This window comes from Sorex fumeus, unplaced genomic scaffold, assembly GCF_029834395.1.
Source record: "Sorex fumeus unplaced genomic scaffold, SorFum_2.1 ptg000011l, whole genome shotgun sequence".
NCBI lineage: Eukaryota > Metazoa > Chordata > Mammalia > Eulipotyphla > Soricidae > Sorex > Sorex fumeus.
In genome coordinates this window covers 2,917,394-2,940,906 of record NW_026606068.1, presented here as the reverse complement: position 1 = coordinate 2,940,906, position 23,513 = coordinate 2,917,394, and the positions used below count along the sequence as shown (strand labels likewise).

Here is a 23,513-nt window from a genome sequence, read left to right as displayed (position 1 = left end):
CCCAGGTCTCAAGTTTTCCATCCAGGCCCACGTTCGGGCCCGGCGGAGGGAGGCGAGGAGGGGAGCATCTCCCGGGCCCCGCTCCGCGAAGGGGACTGGGGAGACGGGAGGGGACCAAGAATGCAGCCGCCAGACACAGCACACAAACCCACGCCGCCCCCCCCCCCCTGCGAAAACCCCCCAGCAAGCACCGGCTGAAACGCACTTACTCGGGCGAAGTAATTCCAAGACTCAAGGCCAGCACCGGCAACGGCGAGGGCTTCTCTGTCCTCCAGCCCCCGGCGCGGGCGGTGACGTCATCAGGCCCGCGCCGCCGCGAGAGAAGGCCCCGCGCCACGCCACGAGCCCGGCGCGCGCGCGCGCTCTCGGGAGGGGGCGGGGCCGGGGGCGGGGCCGGCGCCTCGGCGCGTCTTTAGCGCGTCACGGGCGGGCCGGGACCTTGGGAACCCGGGGATTCGAACATGTCGCGGCCGAAGGGAGTGGCCGGGCGGGATCCCCGGGCGGGCTTCCGAGCCGAGAGGGCAGACGGCGGGGGTCCCGTGCCCCAGGGACTGTTGAAGGCGGCGAGGAAGAGCGGCCAGTTGAATCTGTCGGGCCGGAACCTCGGCGAAGGTGAGAGTCCCCGAGGCGCCCGCGCCCTCCCCCTCCCCCCCGGCCTGGATCGGAGCAGGTGCAGCATCTTCCCCGGACCGGGAAGCTCGGTTCGGGGTCTGCTCAGCGGGGACCCACGGCCACGCCTGACAGTGAAATAAGTCCGAAGAAACGCGGGGCGATCACCTTCATCACTGGGGGGGACAGAGAAGCCGAGGGGTCGGGGGCCCAGGGAAGGGCAGCGCGGGCCTGGGTGTACCCCGTTGCCCACCGGGAGGGCCTCGGAGAGGGTCCAGAGACCCGTGGTCCCGGGGGAATCGCGGGGCTTTGGGTGGGGATTGTGTGCGGCGTGGTCACGTCCCCTTGGGACACTTGGCGTCAATGAATGGGATTGCAATGAGGACAGAGCCAAGAAGAAGCATTTCGAGAAAATCTCCGCGTTTCCCCCCAATGATTGCTTAGTTAGTTTTATTGTGTGTGTTTCCCCCACCTCCAGCTGTGATTGCTGTTTTTTTTAAAAAAAAATTGTGCCAGGTCTACGAGGTTTCTTTGTATCCAACATGTGAGAGAGAGCATTCTGGTCTGTTCTTACCCTTTTGACTTTTTTCACTCCACCTGATGCTCTCCAGGTCACCCACATAGCAAATGGCATGAGATTATCTTTTCTGATGGCTGAGTCATATTCCCTTGTGTCTATGTACCATAGTACCATATATTGGTAGAAGAATGTGTATTCAGCTTTGGGGGGATTAAAAGCCATATATATGCGCCACATAAGCCCTTCTCTTCCATTTCTTCCTTCAAGCCCCGTTTTTCCGTGCCGAGGTTTAGCTTATTTGATCTATCAAGTGGTGATCGAGTGGTGTTGAAATCTTAAACTATTATTGTCTTGTTATTGATGTCTTTTCTCAAGTCTGTTGACAGTTGTTTTACAAATTTTGCTTGTCCCTTGTTAGATGTATATTTGCTTAGGAGTTCTTCCTGATGTACAGATCCTGTCCTCATTAAAAAATAGCCCTCTCAAAGCACAGCAGTAGGGCGTTTGCCTTGCACGCAGCCAGCCCAGCTGAGCCGGGTTCGATTCCTCCGCCCCTCTCGGAGAGCCTGGCGAGCTACCGAGAGTATTCAATATGCCAAACACAGTAACAAGAAGTCTCAATATGGAGACATTACTGGGCCTGCTTGAGCAAATCGAGGAACAGTGTCTCATAACCTTTATAATCCTGAAGTTGTTGTATGACCCCAGTATCACCGAAGAAGCCTTTCTGTGAGTGAGGGTAGTGTGCTTGAAATATTATCTTCTAACCTTTGACTTTGTTTTTTTTTTTTTTTTTTTTTTTTACTTTTTGGGTCACACCCAGCAGTGCTCAGGGGTTGCTCCTGGCTCTGCACTCAGGAATGACTCCCGACGATGCTCGGGGGGATCATATGGGATGCTGGGGATCGAACCTGGGTTGAACCCAGTTTGGACGGATGCAAGGCAAACGCTGTACCAGGTGTGCTATTGCTCCAGCCCTTAACCTTTGACTTTGAGTTGGTGTTTGCCCTAACAGCTAAAAATGTTTCTCTCTTTCGCAAAAGGGAATGCCCTGCCACAGAGGCGGGACGGGGTAGGTAGGATGAGCTGGGGAGTGAGAGGGTTAATGGGACCATGGGTGGTGGAGAATGGGCACTGGTGGACGAATGGGTACTCGATCATTGTATAACTGAAACCCAAGCACGAGTGTTTGTAAGTCTACATCGGTACCTCATGGTGTTTCACTAAGGTAAAGGTAAAGGTAAAGGCCCTCCCGTTGATCGTCGAATTGCTCGAGCGGGCCCAGTAACGTCTCCATTGGAGACTTTGTTGTTACTGTGTCTGGCATATCGAATACTCTCGGTAGCTTGCCGGGCTCTCCGAGAGGGGCGGAGGAATCGAACTCGGGTCGGCCATGTTGGCCGCTTGTAAGGCGAACGCCCTACCCGCTGTGCTTTTATAACTTTTAAAAAAGTTAAAATGTTTCTCTCTTTCAATCAGCTTAATCAATGGCTGAATAAATAGCAGTAGTCCTACATAATAAAAAAAAATTTAAAAAAATGTTTCTCTTGTAAGCAGTAGCAGGTTGGATTCAGTTTTCTAATCCATCCTGCCCCTCTTGTCTCTTTTCATAATTTATTCTTATATGAATGTCAATGCATCATATTTTATGAATGAGCGTAATATAGTCTTAAAGATATGAGGAGTTCCTTTGCATCTGTAAATTCATGACATCAATTTGCTTTTCCTGAATTGTACTCCAGCGTCCTGAACTTGAGACTTTGGCCATGCCTGTCCACTTACTTTATTTTGAAATGATTGTCAGTGCAAGGTATAAGCAGTAATTGCCTTGATTAAGAATAGCCAAGGTTCTAAATCTAGTCCTGCTGTTTTTGTGGGGTGTGCCTCCTCAGCAGCACTCAGGGCCTGGCCCTACAGATTAAGTTCACTGGGTCCTCTGCATGGTGCGGGGACCGTCTGGGCCACATGTGCGGTGCTGTGGGTGGGGATGTGTTAGCCACATATTAAACTTTGCACCTTGAGCTTGCGAGGCATGTACTCCGGCTCTGTAAGTTTACTTTCACCAAGAACCTACAGAGTCCACTTAAAATAGCTTTGCCACAATACCTCAGCAAGTTAATAGCTCCTGGAGCTTCAGCTGGTACAGTAATACTCTCGCTCCGGGGCCTGTAGCTGTATTTGCTATGCCATTAGATCACACTGCTTGCTGTACTAGCATTACAGTGTTGGGTCGTGGGGTGAGAAATGGAAAGGGGCCAGAGAGATAACACAGTGGGTGAGACACTTGCCTGTCACACAGCTGACCCAGGTTTTATCCCTGAGCACAGAGCCGGGAGTAAACCCTGAGCACAGCTGTGTGTCATTCCTTCCCTCCCCCAGACCCCCCCTCCCCCCAAAGAGGAAATGAAATTGTATTTCTCGTGCAGTAGAGAGCGGCTCGCAGTTCGATAGGTTTCCCAAATCCTCACTGAGAGGCAAGGTACTGTTCCCCTGCCAGGGTTTGATTCCTGTTCCTGCCAGTTACTCGGCATACTCCCCAGGGTGTGCGATACATTCTCTGTGAGTGTCTGTGTGTGCGTTCCTTGTCTGTGACATAAGAATGGTGCTAGGACCTCACAGCGTTGTGAGGCATCAGTGAATTAGTGTAGAAAATTGCCCCGCATGTGTAAAGATCTGCTGCTCTTCTGGTGCTTTTTCAGATTCAGTTAGGACTCCTCGTGCCAGGGTCGTGCCGTCCCGTTGTCCGTGCTGAGTTTTCAGTAGCGCTCTGTGACTCTCCGCGTAATGGTAGAGCCCGTTCTCTGTGTGCTCCAGCTGCCACGCCTGCTCTGTCAAGCATGTCACAGTCGTGAGTGAAGTTAGGGGTGGCTCCCCAAAGAACAAATGACATCGTGAGTCAGGTCCAATAGAGATGGTCCTCTGAGCCTCAAAAGGAGTGATCCCCAAATGCAGAGCCAAGAGTAGTCTGTGACCCCAAAACCAAGGGGGAGGAGGCAGAAAGTGAGAGCTTCTCTGTAAAATACGCATCAGGGGTTCTGTCTTAGAAAAAAATCATCTCCGTGATCTAGTCCCAGTTCCTCGCTGTCCTTTGATGTTGTGCTGACAGGGATTGATGTCTTAGTGCTCGCCGGGGCACACACCTAGTTTGAGTGCTTCCACACAGTGTTCAGAGGGTTCACTCACTTCAGCTGTGCTTACCCCCATGCTCTCCTGTGAGGCGCCCAGAAATCACTTGCGGCAGGGGGGTCCCAGGTAACGGCTGCCAGGCCTCTGCCTGGGCCCACATGGGCAGCCCTGGAGGTTGAACTCTTGACCTTACACTTTTGAGGCCGCCAGCCAGGGTTACTCCTGGCTCTGCACTGAGGAATCACTTCTGGCAGTGCTCAGGGAACTGCGATGCTGGGGATCAAACCCGGTTGACCGTGTGCAAGGCAAACGCCCTCCCTGCTGGACTACCGCGCTGGCCCAGAAGGTTCATTTTTCTGTAGGTGAAAACCTGTTAATAACCTTATGCCCCTGGTACGGCATGTTCTTCTGATGTTTGGTTTTTCCTTTGTGGTGTTTTGGAACTAGTTCCCCCATGTGTCTGGAGAATCAACTTGGATGTCCCCGAGGAGGCAAAGCAGAACCTGTCCTTCAGCGCTGCCGAGCGGTGGTGGGAGCAGACGGACCTGACCAAACTCATCCTCTCCAACAACAAGCTCCAGGCACTCACAGACGATGTGCGGCTGCTGCCCGCGCTGACCGTCCTCGATGTAAGCTGACGCTCCATGCACCGGCCGTTCCTCAAGGACATGGGCAGGTTGTGCCTTTGGGGGGGCCCAAAAACTCAGACCGCACTGGTAGAACGCCAGGAGCCGCCTGATTGCTTTAGGGAGTCAGGAGTCGGTACACTGTGTCCAGTTCTGACTCCCCTGCCTGTGAGCCAGAGTAAAGTTTCTCTCTGGGCCTCATGTCCAAGCAAGCAGGAATGCTGCTGCCTGGTTTACTTTCAATTGTCCTTAGAGTTCAGTAAGCCACTGGCTACAAACAGAATCTGCATTTTAACAGATGATGCTTGCTGCCTCCCAAAGTTGCTGCTTAATCATTAAGGTTAACTTTAGACCTTCACACAAGTATATAAGATTGAGGTGGAGGAGTGGAGTTTTTTTTTTTCTTTAACTTGTCCTCCAACACATTTAATTTTGTGTGCTGTGTGTATGTGTGTGTGTTAGGGGCCACACCAGGTGGTGCTCCACAGGGGTTACTCCTGACTCTGCCTTCAGAAATCACTCCTAGCTGACTTGGGGACCCTGTGGGGTGCTGGGGATCAAAGCCAGGTTGTCCACATGCAAGGCAAGCCCCTTACTCCTGTACTATTGCCCCGGCCGCTCTGCGGGAGGCCCCGCTAACCACTCTCCGGCCCGCGGAGGTGGCCCGAGGATTGATCCGATGGTGCAAGGAGGGACCAACCAAATGAACACAAGACACAAGAGGCAGAGTACAGTTTAGAAACAGAGAGAAAAAGGGACAGAACTTTATTGGGGGCTACAGGCTGTTTATATAGGGTCAGGGCAGCCCAGTCAGGAGCAGAAGCAATATAACCATACATGGTCAGGTCAGCAACAAGAGCTTTACCTAACATTCAAGGTAAACATTTGTACATCAAAAGGTCTTATGGCAGTAGGTGCATCCTGAACTTTACATTTGTCTATCAAAGGGCCTTATGGCAGTAGATGCATCCTGGAGGTCACTATAGATAAGGCCAGATAAGATAACTGTCAACCTGATGTTATATGGCTATAGATTAGGCATCCGCTGAGGTCAGGAAGCCCTGGGAGACTGTCACCAATGTCTTTCCCAAGCAGTTCCTAACATGGGAACCACGGCCAGGGTCTGTGAGAGGGCTTTTGGCTTCCCACACCGCTCATTTAAATTATTGAACGTAAATTTTTGTGTTTTTTTTCCCCTTCAGTGAATCTGCTTTTAGTCTTTCATTGTCATGTGATGGTCATGGAAAGCCCGAGTGACCTCTTTAACATCCTGCAGGCTTCTCATGCCCTTACTTGGGGGTACCAAGACATCCTCAAATTCCTATCTGAAAGGGCTGGGTCGAATCCCATCGTCGAGCTTTCATTTTCTGCATAAGTGTACTGCATTGGCTTAGGTGTTCTTTGTGTACCTTGAAACTAGTAAGATTCTGTGAGCACATGAGAGAAATTCCCCTTCTGATTTCTAACACCTTCATTTCTTTTTTGAGATTGAAATTCCATTCAACGAGGTAAGCTTTCTTTTTAGTTGCAGTACTTAAAATTGATGTCTTAGCGTTTCATAATTTCTGAACAGCAGTTTGGTCATTTTAAAATTGCTTCTCTATTATGCGTAAATTTCCAATTACCAGTAATTACAAATTACCAGTAGTTCATGTCAAAGCTATTGAATTAAAAGAATGGGGTAATTGTTGAACAATTTTGTATAATGTCAGAGCTCATATTATTAATTTAGATAGTATTAAATATTAACTGTGTCTCCGAATAACTTTTAGATACATGATAATCCATGACAGCCCTTCCTTCTGCTATAAGAGAGTTAGAAAAATCTACAGAAACTTACATTAACTGTGTCTTTGAATAACTTTTAGATACATGATAATCAGCTGACAACCCTTCCTTCTGCTATAAGAGAGTTAGAAAATCTTCAGAAACTTAATGTCAGGTAAAATTTAAATGTTTTATTTCAGTATTGCAATTACTAAATCTGCTATTCTTTATTCTAACTAGATATTTTAATTTTTGTGATACTTTGCTTTGAATCTCTTGAAGTAACCATTTTTTTTGACTTACTGATTTATTTATTTATTTATTTTTATAATTTATTTCTTTATTGAATCACTGTGGGAAAAGTTACAGAGCTTTCAGGTTTAGGTCTCAGTCATGTAAATATCAAACACATTTCCCTTTACCAATACTTATTTTTAACCGCGAACCCCAATAGAACCCCACCTCCCACCCCGAAGTAGCCATTTTTTAAAAAAAAGTATTTAGAAATATTTTAGGTTAAAGAGTAGAGGAGACCCGTGGAGAGACTTTGGCACGTCAGGGGTGGAAACTGGTGTGGTAAAATACATTTGAAGAGGCGTGGAACTGCGCAGACACAGTTTTCTAAACTCGTGTTACCTAGAGAGAGCATACATTTTAAGAAAGTGATTAAAGACAGAATAATTTTAAGTTCTAGGATTTTATGACATTTTGTTTTGAAGTTCCCTCTATGTTTTCAGGTTTTACAAATTTAGCGCTAGTTGAGTTTTTAAAAAAAAAAATTTAATGAAACAAGCTTTAATGGTTTATTATTATTTCTTGACAACTTATGTTTTGTTTGTTTTGGGGAGGGGGTGTTTTATTTTTTTGGTTTTGGGCCACACTCTCCCGTGCTCAGGGGACTGTCATGGTGGAGCTGGGGATCGAACTTGGGTCTGCTGCATACAGGGCAAGTGTCTTATTGCTGTACTATCTCTCCAGCTTTTCAGCTTAAATTCTTTAGGGTTTTTTTTTTTTTTTTTTTTTTTTGGTTTTGAGCCCACACCTCCTGTGCTCAGGTATCACTCCTGGTGGGGCTCAGTGACTTGTAAGGAGTTCCTGGGATCAAACCCTGGCCACCTGTGTGGAAGGCAAGCATCCTAGTCACTGTACTTTCACTGTGGCCCCTCAGCAACATAAATTTTAAGTTACTTTGATTTTCTAAAGAGCGTCTGTGTTGAGCAGTAGGAAGAAATTTTAATATACTAGTTTTACTGATAAAAATTTTATGGGAGGGGCCGGAGCAATAGGATATCGGGTAAGGCACTTGCTTAGCACGGAGCTGACCTGGGTTCCATCCCCGGCTTCCCATATGGTGCTCCGAGCACTGCCAGGAGTGATTCCTGAGCATAGAGACAGAAGGAAGTCCTGAGTACCGCTAGATGTGACCCAAAACCTCACCAAAAGAAAAAAAATTTCCTGGTGAATTTTCAGAGGATTCCTGAGGTAGCGTGGAATGTGTTACAAGGCGAGCCAGCTGCCAAGGCTCTAGCTCGTCTGTGCAAACCCAGACTTGAAAGAAAGACCATTGCCTTGGGTCTATATATGCCCTATTTAGTGACGATATTATTTAGGAGAAGAAATAAAAAGCATGAGTGTTCAAAACTTAGTTTGTGAAACTGGTTTTTAAAGTGAGTACCTGGGTGGAGTTCATGCCCAAATCAATCAGCTAATCAGTGGCTGAATAACTAGCAGTACTCCTACATTAAAAATCAATCAATCAATCAATCAATAAATAAAGTGAGTACCTGGGTCCCGAGTGATAATACAGCAGACAGGTTGTTTGCCTTGCACAGAACCCACAGGGTTCCATCAGCACCCCCATATGGTCCCTGAGCCCTGCCAGGAGTGATCCCTGAGCACCACCAGGTGTGACTCCTCTCCCCTGCCCCTCGCCAAAAAAAAAAAAAAATTTATCCCTAGCGATCTGTACCAACACAGTGAATGAAACATCAGTTTTCTGGCAGAAAATTAACCCATAGAGTTGACTAGCAAAAAAAAGATGGTTTTATAAATATTTCTTGTATTGTCATGAAATTATTAATCATCCCTTTGATCCATCAATAGCCATAATAAATTGAAAGTACTTCCCGAAGAAATTACGATTCTGAGAAACCTGAAGGGCCTGTATCTCCAGCATAATGAACTAACTTGCCTACCAGAGGGGTTTGACCAGCTGCACAGTTTAGAAGATCTAGTAAGTTGTGGCTTCCCAGTTTGTTTTTTTTATAATTTGGTACCAGTGAGATATTTCATCAGGTTGAAACTATTATGAATAGTTTGTTGCTCGACTGGATTAACAGACTGCATTTTCATTAGATTGGTAAATTCGTAATTATAAATTTGTTGGTCATATGTTTTCTCATGACAGCACATTTGGTTTTATTTTAGGAATAAATTGGGAAAGAGGCCATGAGGTTGACTTTGTTTCGCCTAGCAGACTAGAGAAAGCTTCTTGAGTACACAGTTCACTTTCTCTCTTTGTTCCCACTTTCCCCTCTGTACTCTGAGGCTCTTCAAGGCCTAGCTTTTACCCCCAGTTTTTCAGAATGGCCCCGTTTCCTGGTTAACTTCTTTTCTGCCGTCTGTTTTGAGAGCTTAAGTAAAACCATAAAGCAATGTAAGTGATATTGTAATAATCACTTTAAGAAAAATCAAAACGGGCAGTTTGCTCTGGTGCTTTACATCAGCAAGGTAGATGTCATATGGAAAGAAACTAAGGCTTAGGTAAGAAGCTAAGGCTTATGTACTTATTTATTTTAAATGACTTATCCAAAGCCATGCAGCTCTTCTGGAAATCTGTATGGATCTGACCACAAATAGGTTCTGTTGTTGTTATTATTTTTTGTCCTCACATTGCCAACACAAGTATAAGATCTTTTAGAGATGTCTAATCTGGAATACTATCGGATAGTCTAAGAGACAATTTCAGTTTCATAGGCATTCTCGTTCTTTTTCCTGTTGAGTGCTTGGAGAACCAGTTTATGTCATTTTAGCATTAAAGTTATTTTCTTCAGGTTAGGGACTTGGCCCATCAGCAGAACACTTAACCTTGGATGTGTGCTGTCTCGGCCCCTGGGTTATTTTCACTAAAGGAGGAGTGACACTTTCTTTTTTCTCTCTGTAAATATGTCCTCTTCGCCGTTCCTTCTTCTGCTGGGGCGTTTGAATTCAAAGTAAATCTTTTTATCCATCCCTTCAGCATCACTGTCTTTCAGTCTGGTCAGTTTGGAAATAAGGTTTGAAAAGGCCTAGGTGGAGAAAATGGACGGCAGAGGAGGAAGCCCTCAAATCGTCACTCCTGAAGCTTACTGTCAGCGTAACCTCTGGCTGTAAAAGTCTCATCAGGCGAGGAAGCAGAAGAAAAACAAAACAAACCACAGCAGTCAGGTTCCAGCTGTTTCCTCCACTTGGATTCCTAGATGGACTGCAGAATGAAAGAATGTTTCTGATGAGACTTGTGGGAGTCAAGAGTCAGGATTACCGAATCATGAATTTGAGTAGCAGCATATTAAAACTTTCAGTGTAGATACACTTGTCATTTAAACTCATCCTGTTTCTTACAATAATAGGAAAACTGCTTAATACAGTGATACGAAATAAACATTGAAGACATGATAGTATGAATACTGATTAATTTCTTAGCATATATATGGTCTTTCATCTAATGTACTATTAACTACAGTGGTGAACTATTAATTTTCCTGCTTGGAATGTAGAGGGGTATTTATGAGAATGAGTTCTTAAGATGAGTTCTTAAGTGTCTTAAGATTTTTTTTTTTAATCTTTGTCAGAAACTTTAAAGGAGGGCCAGACCCTATGGGCCCAGTATCCCATAGGGTCCCCCAAGCACTGCCAGGAGTAATTCCTGAGTGCAGAGCCAGGAATAACCCCTGAGCATAGCCGGGTGTGACTCGAAGAAGAAAAAAAGAAAAGAAACATAGGAATAATATTGGAGTAACAAAAATTTTGGAAAGATAATATACAGAGTTGGGGTTGGAGCAATAGCACAGCGGGTAGGGCATTTGCCTTGCACGTGGCCAACCCAGGTTCGATTCCCAGCAGCCCATATGGTCCCCTGAGCACCGCCAGGGGTAATTCCTGAGTGCAGAGCCAGGAGTAACCCCTGTGCATCACTGGGTGTGACCCAAAAGGCAAAAAAAAAAAAGGAGAGAGAATTTATTTACAAAGCTGTTGCGAGTTGAGCCTTCTGTGTTACTGTTTTCGTTTGTTGAGTTTATTTGGCTTCTATATCATTCTCCCACCTAATTTGGTGTGCTTCTACTGGAATTCCAGTATTGAGAAGTCAGCAGGTATCCAACAGCTGCAATGTGGCCACACAGTCCAGAGGCTTCAGGATCTATGGGCTGGGCCAATGCTGATGAGGCTGTTGGGGCTTCCGGAACTCCAGGGGGTGGCGGAAGGCTGCCCACCCACCTCCAGTGCACCCCAGAGTTTTCAGCCATGGGGAACATCACATCCGAGCGTGTGTTTTAGCTGCTTGGCTTGCATCTCCTGGCTTGCATCTCCTGGGAGCTTTCGCCTGGGATTGGTGAAGCAGGGTCCCTGGGGGAGGCTGCGTGGCAGCGGCTGTGGCGGTGCTCAGATTATTTTTTAATGGAAGCTTCAGAAAAAGATTTTCTTATAAATGTTTCAAGAAGTAACAAAGACTTTATTTATTTATTTATTTATTTTTATTAGTGAAACACCATGAGGTACAGTTGTAGACTTACAAACTTTGGTGCTTGGGTTTCAGTTATACAATGATTGAGTACCCATCCCTCCACCAGTGCCCATTCTCCACCACCAATGATCCTAGTAGCCCTCCCACTCCTACACTCCATCTCCCCCACTACACCCTGCCTCTGTGGCAGGGCATTCCCTTTTGCTCACTCTTCCTTCAGAGTCTTGTAGTTTGCAATAGAGGTATTGAGTGGGCATCGTGTTCGGTCTATAGTCTACTTTCAGCATGCATCTCGCATCCCGAACGAATCCTCCAAACTCAAGAAGTAACAAAACTTTAAAGAAACACCAAAATACGGATATTTATTAGATGAACTTGAGTGAGTGAAAGGTAGAGTAGATTAGCCAGCAGGACTCGATCAGTACTGATTGGCTAAGTGAATGGAAGAACCAAAATGGGATATTTTTTCCTCAAAAATTAAAATGCTCATTTTCAGGCTTTTCTTTCTTTTTAGAAGTTCTGCACAGATGTTCTTCATGTCATGTCTCAGTTTACCCATATTGTTTGCCTGGTTTTCCATAGGTAGTCCATAAATATTTGATGAGCAAATGCATTTATTTATTAAAAGCATGCTATGTGATATTGCACAATTTGGGAGTAACAGAAATCTTTATGTAAATTATCTCTAAGATTAGAATTTATTCTTATTTCTCTCTGCTACCTTATATGCACTTTTGAGGTATTGGGTGACTTGTGAGATTGTCCAAAAATGGGACTTCTGAAATAGTCTTTGTAAATTCCTGCAAAACTCTGACATCTCCCTGGGATCTTTTTTTTTTTTTTTAACTGAGTTCATTTGTTAATGCTCTGTTTTTCTTTTCCAAGGATCTCTCGGACAATCGTCTTATAGCTGTTCCTGCTAGTTTCTCTTCTCTGTGCAGTCTAGTGCGACTCAATCTTTCCAGCAATCAGCTGAAGACCTTGCCTGCGGAAATAAGCAGAATGAAAAGTAAATCTTGGCAGTTTTTTTTTAAATCATGTAATTTTGATATTAGTGTGACATACATTTAGAAAAATAAAATTTGATGTGGCTGATATGGCTACTTACATAAAATTAAATGGTACATTTTATTATGGTGAATATAATGGCAACTGGTCAGATTTTCTCCATGCTGTTGTCTGGCAGCTTCCTTAAGTGTTGTCACCAGATAGATACTTGGTCAGTCATATTAAGAAGGAGAAGCAAAAACATGGTTATAAATTGTAGTAAAATCATATACCTGAGAAATTAATTACTGTGTTGAGCAGAGCTATCTCTGGGTGATTCAGATTTTGAGACGTCCCTAGTCTCTATGGTTCCAACTGGTACCGCCAAGAGACAATCTGGTGTGCCCCCACGTCACTTTTTTTTTTTTTAAAGAGGTTACTAAAGTTTACTGTTGAACCATCTTGGCTGAAGTATTTTTACAGCTGAGCCAGACATTTGGTTGAATTAGCAGAGCATATGTCTGCCATATGCGAGACCCTGAATTCTGTCCCTGGCACTGCATGGGCCCCAGAGCCCCACTTAACACCACAATAATAACCAGGAGGGGCCTCTTAAAAATAAAGATAAAATAGGACTGGAGACATAGGAATGGGGTTCAGGCTTTGCTTTCGTCCAATTCTGGCTAATCCCTGGCTCCCTATAGGTCCCCTGAGCACCCTCAGGAGCAGCCGGCCCCCTCGCACCACCTGGCATGGCTCTCCTGAGGAACCTCCTTCCCCACCTCCCCCAAGTAAGAGTAGAGTACTGTAGAATTAGCGTTTAGTAATTCAGATTTAAGGTGCATTTCAGAACCTTTGATATTGTACGTAGTCATTTAATATTTTGTGATCAGAATTGAAAAATCATCATATTTTTGTTTTTTAAAGGGAGAGGACTGGGGGCAGGAGCCCTGGTACAGCAGGAAGGTGCCTGCCTTGCATGCGGCAGCCCTGGGTTCGACCCCCTGCATCCCATATGGTCCCCTGAGCACCGCCAGGAGTGAGTCCCGAGTACAGAGCCAGTAGTAACCCCTGAGCATCGCCAGGTGTAGCCCCACAACAACAAAATAATAAAAATTCAAACCAATAGGGCTGGAGTGATAGCACAGCAGGTAGGGCGTTTGCCTTGCACGCGGCCGACCCAGGTTCGCATTCCCAGCATCCCATATGGTCCCCTGAGCACCGCCAGGAGTAATTCCTGAGTGCAGAGCCAGGAGTGTTTCCTGTGCATCACCGGGTGTGACCCCAAAAGCAAAAAAAAAAAAAAATTCAAAGCAATAAAGGGAGAGGACTGTTTCTTGCTTGATGACCTGCTCTCTTTTAGTTGTAGATGCCCCTTTCCAGTCTTGTCTTTTGCAAATCGTGGATAAGCTGCCTTCATTTGGGAGGTTGTGCCCCCTGGCAGTGCTCACCGGCAGTTCCCAGCTCTGCTCGGAAGTCGCTCCCGGTCCCGTCAGGTGGACCCTGCAGTGCCCAGGACCGAGCCGGGGCCTCCGTCATGCACAGCAGTGCCTCGCCTTCAAACTCTCTCGGTAGCTCCAGACCTCCTCGTTTTGTGCTTTAAACTTCCCTTGAGTGGAGGAACATGCCATTGGGCTACACTAGCACGCGACAGGGACAAATGGAGACGTTACTGGCGCCCGCTCGAGCAAATCGACGACTAACGGGAAGTTAAGTGATTAAGTGATTAAGAAGTGAGTGGAGGAAGTCAGAAGGGGTCTTCTGCAGTTCACCGCACAGCACGTGGAGAGTTGGTACAACGGTGCTGTTTCATTTTCCGTGACTAGTTGTCATTCTTAATGGGAGTGCCTTTTTAAGTTGGAGCTACTGTCGACTGAACTGACATTTGAGGGGAGCCCTTCCTTCTCAGCCTCATGGTTAAGATTTTACTTGGCTTTGCCACTTCGCAAGAAAGTTGAGCTAAACCTCGGAGAGGACACTGGAGTGAAGATATAAAGAACATTGGATTTCTGGTTTGAGTTTGTTTGGGGGGGCCACACGCAGCAGTGCTCAGGGCTTACTCCTGGGACTCCTGGTGGGGCTCAGGGGACCCTGTTTGGTGCCAGGGATCGAACCTAGGCCATCAGTGTGTAAGGCAAGCACCCTGCCTGCTGGACTGTGATGTTCAAGGTGTAGAATTTAATATGGATTAATGTGAAGGTGATATTCCAGTGGGTAGGGCACTTACCTTGCCTGCAGCCAACCCGGGTTCAATCCCTGTCATATAGGGTCCCCTGAGCACTGCCATGAGTGATCCCTGAGCACCCCCGGGTGTGACTCCCACCCCCCCAAACAAAAATAATAGGACAGATTAGGGAGAAAATTGCTTTTTGAATTGTTGAATGCCTTTACTTTTCCCCTTTGTTTTCTATTCTGCCTTTTAAGAAAGAAAGATCTGGGAAGTGGGAGAAAGAACTGCAAGTGGAAATATTCTTCTTGAGCTACGTTGTTACTAATTGCAGGCCAGCACCAAGGTGTTTCCTAGTTAGCCGTGCAAATTAAAAGGAAAGAAAGAGATTCGAAAGAGGAAATGTGAAGCAGGACCAGAAGAAAAAAGTGGGAAGAAGAGCATAGAAATCAAGGCTTTATAACAGAAACACGGCTTGCCTTTAACAATAGATGCAACTAATCCGAGTTACTTGATACTCATTCATGCAATCAGTGAATGAATTGGCTTTACATATTTGTATCTGCCTTGGCTGTACATATTTGTATCTAACCTCGAGCTTTTTCCTAGATATTTATAATAAGAGAAATAATAATCTAATTGTTTGCAATTTATATGTTTTGAAATACGTTAACAGTCCAGAATAGTTTCCTTAAATCTACTATGGACTATAATAAATACTGCATACTATTGCCAAATCATAATTTGAATATTCTCCTATAATTAAATGTGGGGAAAAACCTCTTTAATTTGTTAATTAAATTCAGTGAGAGTCTTGTTTTTAATTTTATGGCACTAGCCACGCACTCGCCTGGTAATATTAACTTTTGGAGCTATATAGAGTTATAGACTAATTTTTTTTTCTGTCATTTCTGCCCTGCCCTTAATATATTTTACAGAATTAAAGCATTTGGATTGTAATTCAAATCTCTTGGAAACAATACCTCCTGAATTGGCTAGTATGGAGTCACTAGAATTGCTTTATTTGCGGAGGAATAAACTACGGTTTCTGCCAGAATTTCCTTCTTGTAAGCTCTTAAAGGTACACTTCGTTTACTCTGGGATCACTATATCATCTTCCAAAAGCTTATTAGAAAAGTGAATGCTTTTTTAAGAGGAGTTAATCTTGGTACTGAGCATAAGCTCTGTGTTTTTCCTCTGCTAATTTATTTAAGAACTTTTAATTTGATTAATGGCATTAACAGTATTGTTAGTAGTAAGCAGGTTTTTTTTCCTAAGTTAAAAAAGGAACCAGTCCTTTTTTTTTTTCTTTTTTGGGTCACACCCAGCGATGCACAGGGGTTATTTCTGGTTCATGCACTCAGGAATTACTCCTGGCTGTGCTTGGGGGACCATATGGGATGCTGGGAATCGAACCCTGGTCGGCCGCGTGCAAGGGAAATGCCCTGCCCGCTGTGCTAGCACTCCAGCCCAGGAACCAGTCCTTTTTACTTGTGGAAGTTTGTAACTAAACACTGTCTGTGTGGGCCATTTAGAGGAGGCCTGGGCTGCCTGTGGAGAAAAGTTTTTCTCATTCCCTAAGTGCTGCTTGACGTGTTGAGTGATAGCAAGTTTCGTTTAGCATTAATTTCCAGACACCAATTGTGTTCTGTAAATTTGTTCTCTGAATGTGTCATGACAACCAGGGTTGTCATTCAAGTGACGAAGCACGGCCTAAGGTGCCGGGATGGATCCCCAGCTCTACTTGGCTCCAGACCACTTGATGTTTTCCTAATGGGCCCTTGAGCACCAGAGGATCAGAGCACTGCGGCAGGAGTTCTCTCTAAAAACTACCCAGTTTATGTGGGCTTTTTAATTCAGTACTGTTAAAAACTTTTGAAAAATAAAATGATGGTGGGGACTTCATAGTATAGTGGGTAAGGTTCTCTTGCTTTGCCTGTAGCCAACCAGGGTTTGATCCCCACACCTCATATGGTCCCCCAAACCTTGCCAGAAGTGATACCTGAGAACAGAGCACTGCCAAGTGTGACCCCCAAATCCCTCCAAATAAAATGAAAAAATGGCGATAATGATAGAACTGAGTTATTTAATAAGATTACTTGTCTGATCATTATAGTTTGTTAATATCAGTATATGTAATAATTACTGAGTAGTATGTTGAATAACAAACTATAATATGAGTTTGTTAAAAAATTGAAACTCAAAACATGCGAATATTGGATTAAAATGTTGTGCACTAGAAACCAGATGGATATTGGTTTGCTTTGAAACTTGAGTTTTTTTCATCAGTATTTATGTTTTCATTAATTATATAAAGCTAGTAAATAATTTCTCTGCCTTGGCTTTATAAACTTTGAATTCCCTTCCAGATTAATTTTAATTTAATTATATGTCTTGATTTTCTGGGGGCCGCACTTGGCAGTGCTCAATTTTTACGCCTGGCTCTGCAGTCAGGAATCACGCCTGGCGATGCTAGGAAGACCACACAGGATACCGGGTATTGAATGCAAGTCAGCCACATGCAAAGCAGATACCCTCCCCGCTGTAATATCACTCTGCCCCCCCCCCCCCGAGTAAACCTTTAATATTCATTTATTATTTATTTGGCAGGGGAGTTCCAGGAGCTTAACCCACAGTCTTCCTCATTCATGCTAACCACGTGGTCTGTCACTGGTTACATCCCCATCGCTTAATTATTTTAAATCTCCATAAAATTCCTGAAAAAGTTTCTGTCGGTTTTCTTTAACAGTAAGGTAGCACAAATTCAATCGAAAATTTAAGCAGTTTGGAGATTAGCGAGTTTTGCTTTTTCCAAGTGGTTTTCAATGCCACTTGTTACCTAATGGAAACTTGGATATGTAAACACACACGATTGATTCTTCTTCTCACAGGAGCTTCATGTGGGTGAAAACCAGATTGAAACGTTAGGGCCAGAGCATCTTAAACACCTGAGCTCTATCCTGGTGCTAGACCTGCGGGATAACAAGTTAAAGTCTCTTCCGGATGAAATTGCCCTCCTGCAGTCGTTGGAGAGACTGGACTTAAGCAACAATGATATTAGTGGGTAAGTTTGAAGGTCAAGGGAGTAAGAAATTGTATCTGTCTTTGCTTATCATTTTTAGGCCAGGAATGGAGTTCGGTGGTAGAGCATGTGCTTTTCATATGTGAGGCTCTGAGTTTGATCTCCTTGGTACAACAGAACAAAAAATGTAGTAACTCCCCAGCTTCTGATAATTAAAAAAAAAACAAAACAAAACCGTGAAATCTCAAAATCGACAAAAAGTGAAAACCACATGGAGATTATTTTCTGAATGAAATCCAGGACATTGAGCAACCGTCATGTGCTGGGTTGGATAGATGGATAGACATAGATGGGTTGGATATTGTCCTTGGTGGCACATTTACCTTGCTTTGGACTTAACTGTATATACAAATTCCTCCAGCCCACCAGAAATAACTCTGGGAAGGCTGAATATTCATCTTTTCTGTTCTTAATTCTTGAACTTCTAAATCAGTGTCTGTGTTGGAGAAAATCACAGCCTTAGGTGAGCTTTAGGAGAAGGTGAGCTGAGAAGAGAGGAAGACATGAACCCGGGGCACAGCATTGAAAAACACAGCCACTAGGTTTCTGTCTAATTCCTCTCGGAATCTTTCAGAGGGGACCATCATTTTCAAGTGCTCTTGTAGGTTGGTTGGAATGATTCGCCCAACAAGAGGCCCTTGAAAGTTACAGGTCTGCTTAATAACAGCAGGCGTCAAGTTGGTCTGGATGGGTTAAGTTGGGGAATGGTAAGAATTTAGAGACTGAGAAGTAAATGGGAGCCATGTGGAAAGTGCTCTTTGGATGCCAGTAAAGACATTTTCAGGGCAGTGGATAAGGCACTTGCCTTGCACGTGGCCGGCCTTGGTTCAATCCCCGGCACCCGATCTGATCCCCTCCATGTCCGCATCGAGTTATTCCTGAGCACAGAGCTAGGAGTGACCCCTGAGCCACCACCCCAGTGGCCAAAAAAAGAAAAAGAAAGATCTGTTTTTAAGGATCTAAAAGAGCTGAGAGGTGATCTTAGTGGTAGAGTGCGTGCCTAGTTTGTGGGAGACCTGAGTTCTACCCTCAGTCCTGCAAGACCCATCCCCACGGGTCCCCTACATAGAAATGAAAAGTTGAAAGTCCATTTTTATCAACTAAGAGGGCACTTTTGTAAGCAGTAACAATGAGAATTGCAAGATTTGAGAGGTTTGATAGAGAAAGTGGTATTTGGCAGTTGATTTGGGGGTGTTTATTTTTTTATCTACTTAAAAAAATCTTTTATTTTTTAAATTTGGGAACCACACCATGCAGTGCTTGGGGGCTAGTCCTGACTCTGCTCAGGGTGGTCCTTGTTGGTGCTCCAGGGGGACCATATGTGGTACCAGGGATCCAGACTGAGTTGACCCCATGCGAGCAGGTACCTGAAACCTCTGCAGCCCTGATTTATATTTGAACACTTTTTAGTACTCATATGATTTAGCAGATATTTTATAGATACATCCTATTCCTAACCCTAACCCCCAACCCTAACCTCTAACCCCTAACCTTAACCCTAAGCCCCCCAAATCCTTTTTATCTCAATGATGCTTTACGCCTTGCCAAAGAGGCAGGCTGGAGATGGGGGGTGGGGGGGTGATGAAAGGTATCCTGGGGATACTGGTACTGGGAAATGTACACTGGTGGAGGGATGGGTGTTGGAATACTGTATGACTGCAATTCAATTATGAATAGCTTTGTAATGCTCTAAAAAATTTTTTAAAAATTAATTCCTCCGCCCCTCTCGGAGAGCCCGGCAAGCTACCGAGAGTATTTGATATGCCAGACACAGTAACAACAAAGTCTCCAATGGAGACGTTACTGGGCCCGCTCGAGCAAATCGACGATCAACGGGAGGGCCTTTATTTAATGCTTTAGTCCTACAGGACTTGAGTTTTCTTTGAGATTATGACATGATATACAATGTCATATATTATTAGTTTTTTTTATAGTCAGTGATTTTAATTATATTTAATGTTTTCCCTGAAATCATTTTAATGTTTTATAGTCTGCCCTACACATTGGGAAATCTTCATTTGAAATTCTTGGCACTAGAAGGAAATCCTCTGAGAACCATTCGAAGAGAAATTATAAATGTAAGTAAAATTAGAACTTAACTTTTTTTTTCTTTTTCTCATTTTGGTTTTTGGCCCACACCCAATTGTACTCAGGGCTCATTCCTGGCTCTCTGCTCAGGGATTACTCCTGGCGGGGGGCTCAGGGTCATATGGGGGGCCCAGGGTCAAACCTGGGTTGGCCACATGCAAAGCAAGTGCCCTGCCTGCTGTACTATTGCTCCAGCCCCGTCAACTCTTTTTTTTTTTTCATGTTATTCTATAAATATTCTATAAAACTGCAAGTTACATGTTGGTAAATATGTTTTTCCACTTTTTCAGAAGGGAACCCAAGAAGTTCTAAAATATCTGCGGAGCAAGATCATAGGTACCTTCCTGTTTCCACCTTAATTTTGAAGGATTATGTGAAAGGTGGTTAAAGTGTTAATAGTCTATTTGCTTTTCAGATGTACTGGCTGTGTGGGTACTTAGAACCCTTGCAAGTGTGGCCTCTAATTCTGAGTCTAAATAGACCTAAATTATGCTTATTTGAAAAAGATTACTCATATTACTCATTTCAGTTCATATTTTCAGGTGTGAATTAGAAATTATAACAGATTCAGTAGGCATCTAGTGCTTTAGTTTTGGTAAAAGAGAAAATACTGACTTTTATTAATATAATAAATAGGTTCTTTTGGACTACAAGTCTGCTATATGCATAGCTCTGTGAAGTTCTGACCAAAATAAAACACTGCAAAAATGCTGGCAGTCTCCTCAGCCTCCTGCCCCCTCCTCCCACACACTTTTTTGAAGCTATATTGTGAATATAGACATACATTAAGAAAAAAATGTACAGTAGATTAATTTTTGATTTTAGGCGTCAAACTCAGAACCTCATACATGCGAGGCAAACACTCTATCACCACTCATTCCTAGCATGGTTAATTTAATTTTTGATGCTTCGTGACAAGTATGATACAGCCTCGCTTTAATTTCAATGCGTGGCGTAGTAGCTTCCTCCAGAATCTTCAGGAAAATGAGCTGTGCCAGTGTAGTGCTGTATAGCAGACCATGTCGGAACTTAGAGGCTAACTATGGAGTTGCTAATACAGTTTATCACTCTTGGTCATGCATGGCCTCACCCTGTGTCACAATGCCAGTTATTTTATGTTAAACGAATGAGAAAATGACATATTTCAGTTATTTCTGTCTTCGAATTTACTTTTCCAAATAAATATTTTTTGGAAATGCTAGTTTCCTGTCATTGAGGGGTATCAGAAGTCAGTTAACCTGATTTTTTTTTTTTAATTTAAGAGGCATGCTGGTCTTACCTGGCAGTGTTCAGGTCTCGGGGGGAGGGGGGACCATATTTGGTGCCAGGGATAAGTCTGAACTGGGGTCAACCATATGCATGCAAGTGCCTTGACCTCTGTACTCTCTCTCCAGACACTTAAAAGTAAATTTAAAAGCTATCCTGTGTCTCCACACATGTCTGACCTGTTATGCGTACACTTACCAGAATGGCTCATGTGTATGTGCCTGCATCTGTAAATGTCCATTCCAGCAAAGGATGCACTCTTATCCATAAGTACCCCTTGTTCACAGTGACCTTTGGGCTCATTCTAAAGGTTGTACATTGTGTATACAACAAATGTGTGTGTTTATGTATATACACACATACATATATATAATGCTGAAAATTCGACTATGTATATAAGTCTGTTATAAATATAAATTTTATAATATAAATATGGGCTGGAGTGATAGCACAGCGGAAGGGCGTTTGCCTTGCATGCAGCCAACATGGCCAACCCGAATTCGATTCCTCCGCCCCTCTCGGAGAGCCGGCAAGCTACCGAGAGTATCTCGCCCGCACGGCAGAGCCTGGCAAGCTCCCCGTGACGTATTCGATATGCCAGACACAGTAACAACAAAGTCTCCAATGGAGACATTACCGCTCGAGCAAATCGATGATCAACGGGAGGGCCTTTACTTTACTTTACTAATATAAATATATATAAATATATGTATATCCAGCATTGTATCATGCAGTGTTTTCTCACTGTTTTAAAAATTCTTATTATCAGTATTCAGATATAGAGCATTTGTCTTGTCTTGTATGTGGTTTGGTTTTTTTTTTTTTTTTTTTTGGCTTTTTGGGTCACACCCGGCGTTGCACAGGGGTTCTGCACTCAGGAATCCTGGCTCTGCACTCAGGAATCACTCCTGGCGGTGCTCAGGCGACCATATTGGATGCTGGGCATCGAACCCGGGTCGGCCGCATGCAAGGCAAACGCCCTACCCACTGTGCTATTGCTCCAGCCCGTCTTGTATGTGTTTGATCCGTCACGGCCCTGGTTTGATCCCTGTCATGGCCAAACAATTTAAAAAATACAAAAGTTCTGTGATTTACCAATTCTTTGGCAACCATGAATCTTTTTATTTTTTAAGAATGTCACATAAATGATGCCATATAGTAGATAACCTTTTTGAACTGGATTTTTTCATGTGAAATCTGCATTTAAGGCCCTCTTAATTTTTTTTTTTCTTTTCATGACTTGATAGCTTCTTTTTTCTGTTTTTGGCACTGAATAATAGCCTGTTGTCTGGGTGAACCCAGTTTATTTATCCATTCACTTACTAAAGGTTGTCTTTGTTTCCAACTTTTTATGAGCAAGGATTTTTTTTTCTTTTCATTGTACATCCCATTGTTTTAATAGCATTTGTGGAGAAGATCTTTGCTTCATTGTACTGCCTTTGCATGTTTAACTGGATCACCATGATTTTGTGGCTTGACAGAAGAGACACGAGCAATCTAGTCAGAAAGTAAGACTGTTAACAGTCTCAGTATCCATATGTCTCGAGCAGAAAAGGCTTGCCAGAAGAACATTAAAAGTTCTTAGCACCTTTGACCTCAGTCCAGAAACGTTAGAGACCTCTTGGTTAAACACTATCTGTATATCTGCTTGCTTCTGAGTTTGGGAGAACATGAAAGTGATCACTCCCAATCACAGAGTGGTTTCTAAGGACTGGGGACAGAGCACAGAAGGGCAGGTGGAGTATTTTGTGTGAGACTAGGGTTCACTTCCTCCAAGCAGAGCTGGGAGCACCCCTCACACAGCTGGGGTAGCCCCCAGCCCCTCCGGGTGTGATCCCAAAGCCTAACAAAGGCAATTTCTACAAACTGATGGTATTAGTATTTCTACTACTTGGTTGCCAGTTGTTAATTTCTCTTCCATGGAGTACAGTTACTCGTTTAATAATTTGAAACTGTTTTCCATGCAAATCTGATTGGATATTTCACTTACAGGTTGTGCACTTCTCTTTTGTGAGGTAAATCATGAAGCCATTTCCTTAAAATTCATACTGTTTGTTTTGTGTTTTATACCATATGATGGGCTGGAGTGATAGCACAGCGGTAGGACATTTGCCTTGTGCGTGGTTGGCCCAGCAGAGCTGGGTTCAATTCCTCCACCCCTCTCGGAGAGCTCGGCAAGCTATCGAGTGTATCTTGCCCGCACAGCAAAGCCTGGCAAGCTACCTGTGACATATTCAATATGCCAAAAACAGTAACAACAAATTTCACAATGGAGATGTTACTGGGCCCGCTTGAGCAAATCGATGAACAACGGGAGGACAGTGCTACAGTGCTACCATGTGATGGCAGTGTTAAACAGTCTCTACAGAGAGTGAGGGTGTTGATTATGTGTGACGTGTGAAGATGCAGGCATTTTAGGGACTAACTATTGAAAATAAAAGTCCTGCATTTTGCTAAGAAAATGTTTCAACATAATGTGCCAAAGATTGCTTGATTATGTAAATGCCAAATCTTAAAGTGATTGGGAATAATCAACATCATTGTATCCTAAAATG

The 23,513-nt window shown here is 44.0% G+C and overlaps 2 protein-coding genes across 2 annotated transcripts in view; one reads left to right on the top strand and one right to left on the bottom strand.

Annotated features, from left to right (window-relative positions):
- Positions 1 to 221, bottom strand: part of SRSF11 (serine and arginine rich splicing factor 11) — a 37,349-nt gene extending 37,128 nt beyond the window's left edge. Inside the window, exon 1 of the mRNA XM_056111020.1 lies at positions 206 to 221. The gene's annotated coding sequence lies outside the window, so the exon portion shown is untranslated. The remainder of the gene's footprint in view (positions 1 to 205) is intronic.
- A 213-nt stretch (positions 222 to 434) lies between these two features.
- Positions 435 to 23,513, top strand: part of LRRC40 (leucine rich repeat containing 40) — a 35,663-nt gene continuing 12,584 nt past the window's right edge. Inside the window, exons 1-9 of the mRNA XM_056111018.1 lie at positions 435 to 612; positions 4,703 to 4,884; positions 6,750 to 6,823; positions 8,752 to 8,881; positions 12,254 to 12,377; positions 15,461 to 15,603; positions 17,414 to 17,586; positions 19,595 to 19,682; positions 19,983 to 20,028. Coding sequence (XP_055966993.1) covers positions 462 to 612; positions 4,703 to 4,884; positions 6,750 to 6,823; positions 8,752 to 8,881; positions 12,254 to 12,377; positions 15,461 to 15,603; positions 17,414 to 17,586; positions 19,595 to 19,682; positions 19,983 to 20,028 — 1,111 coding nt within the window. The 5' untranslated portion in view covers positions 435 to 461. The remainder of the gene's footprint in view (positions 613 to 4,702; positions 4,885 to 6,749; positions 6,824 to 8,751; positions 8,882 to 12,253; positions 12,378 to 15,460; positions 15,604 to 17,413; positions 17,587 to 19,594; positions 19,683 to 19,982; positions 20,029 to 23,513) is intronic.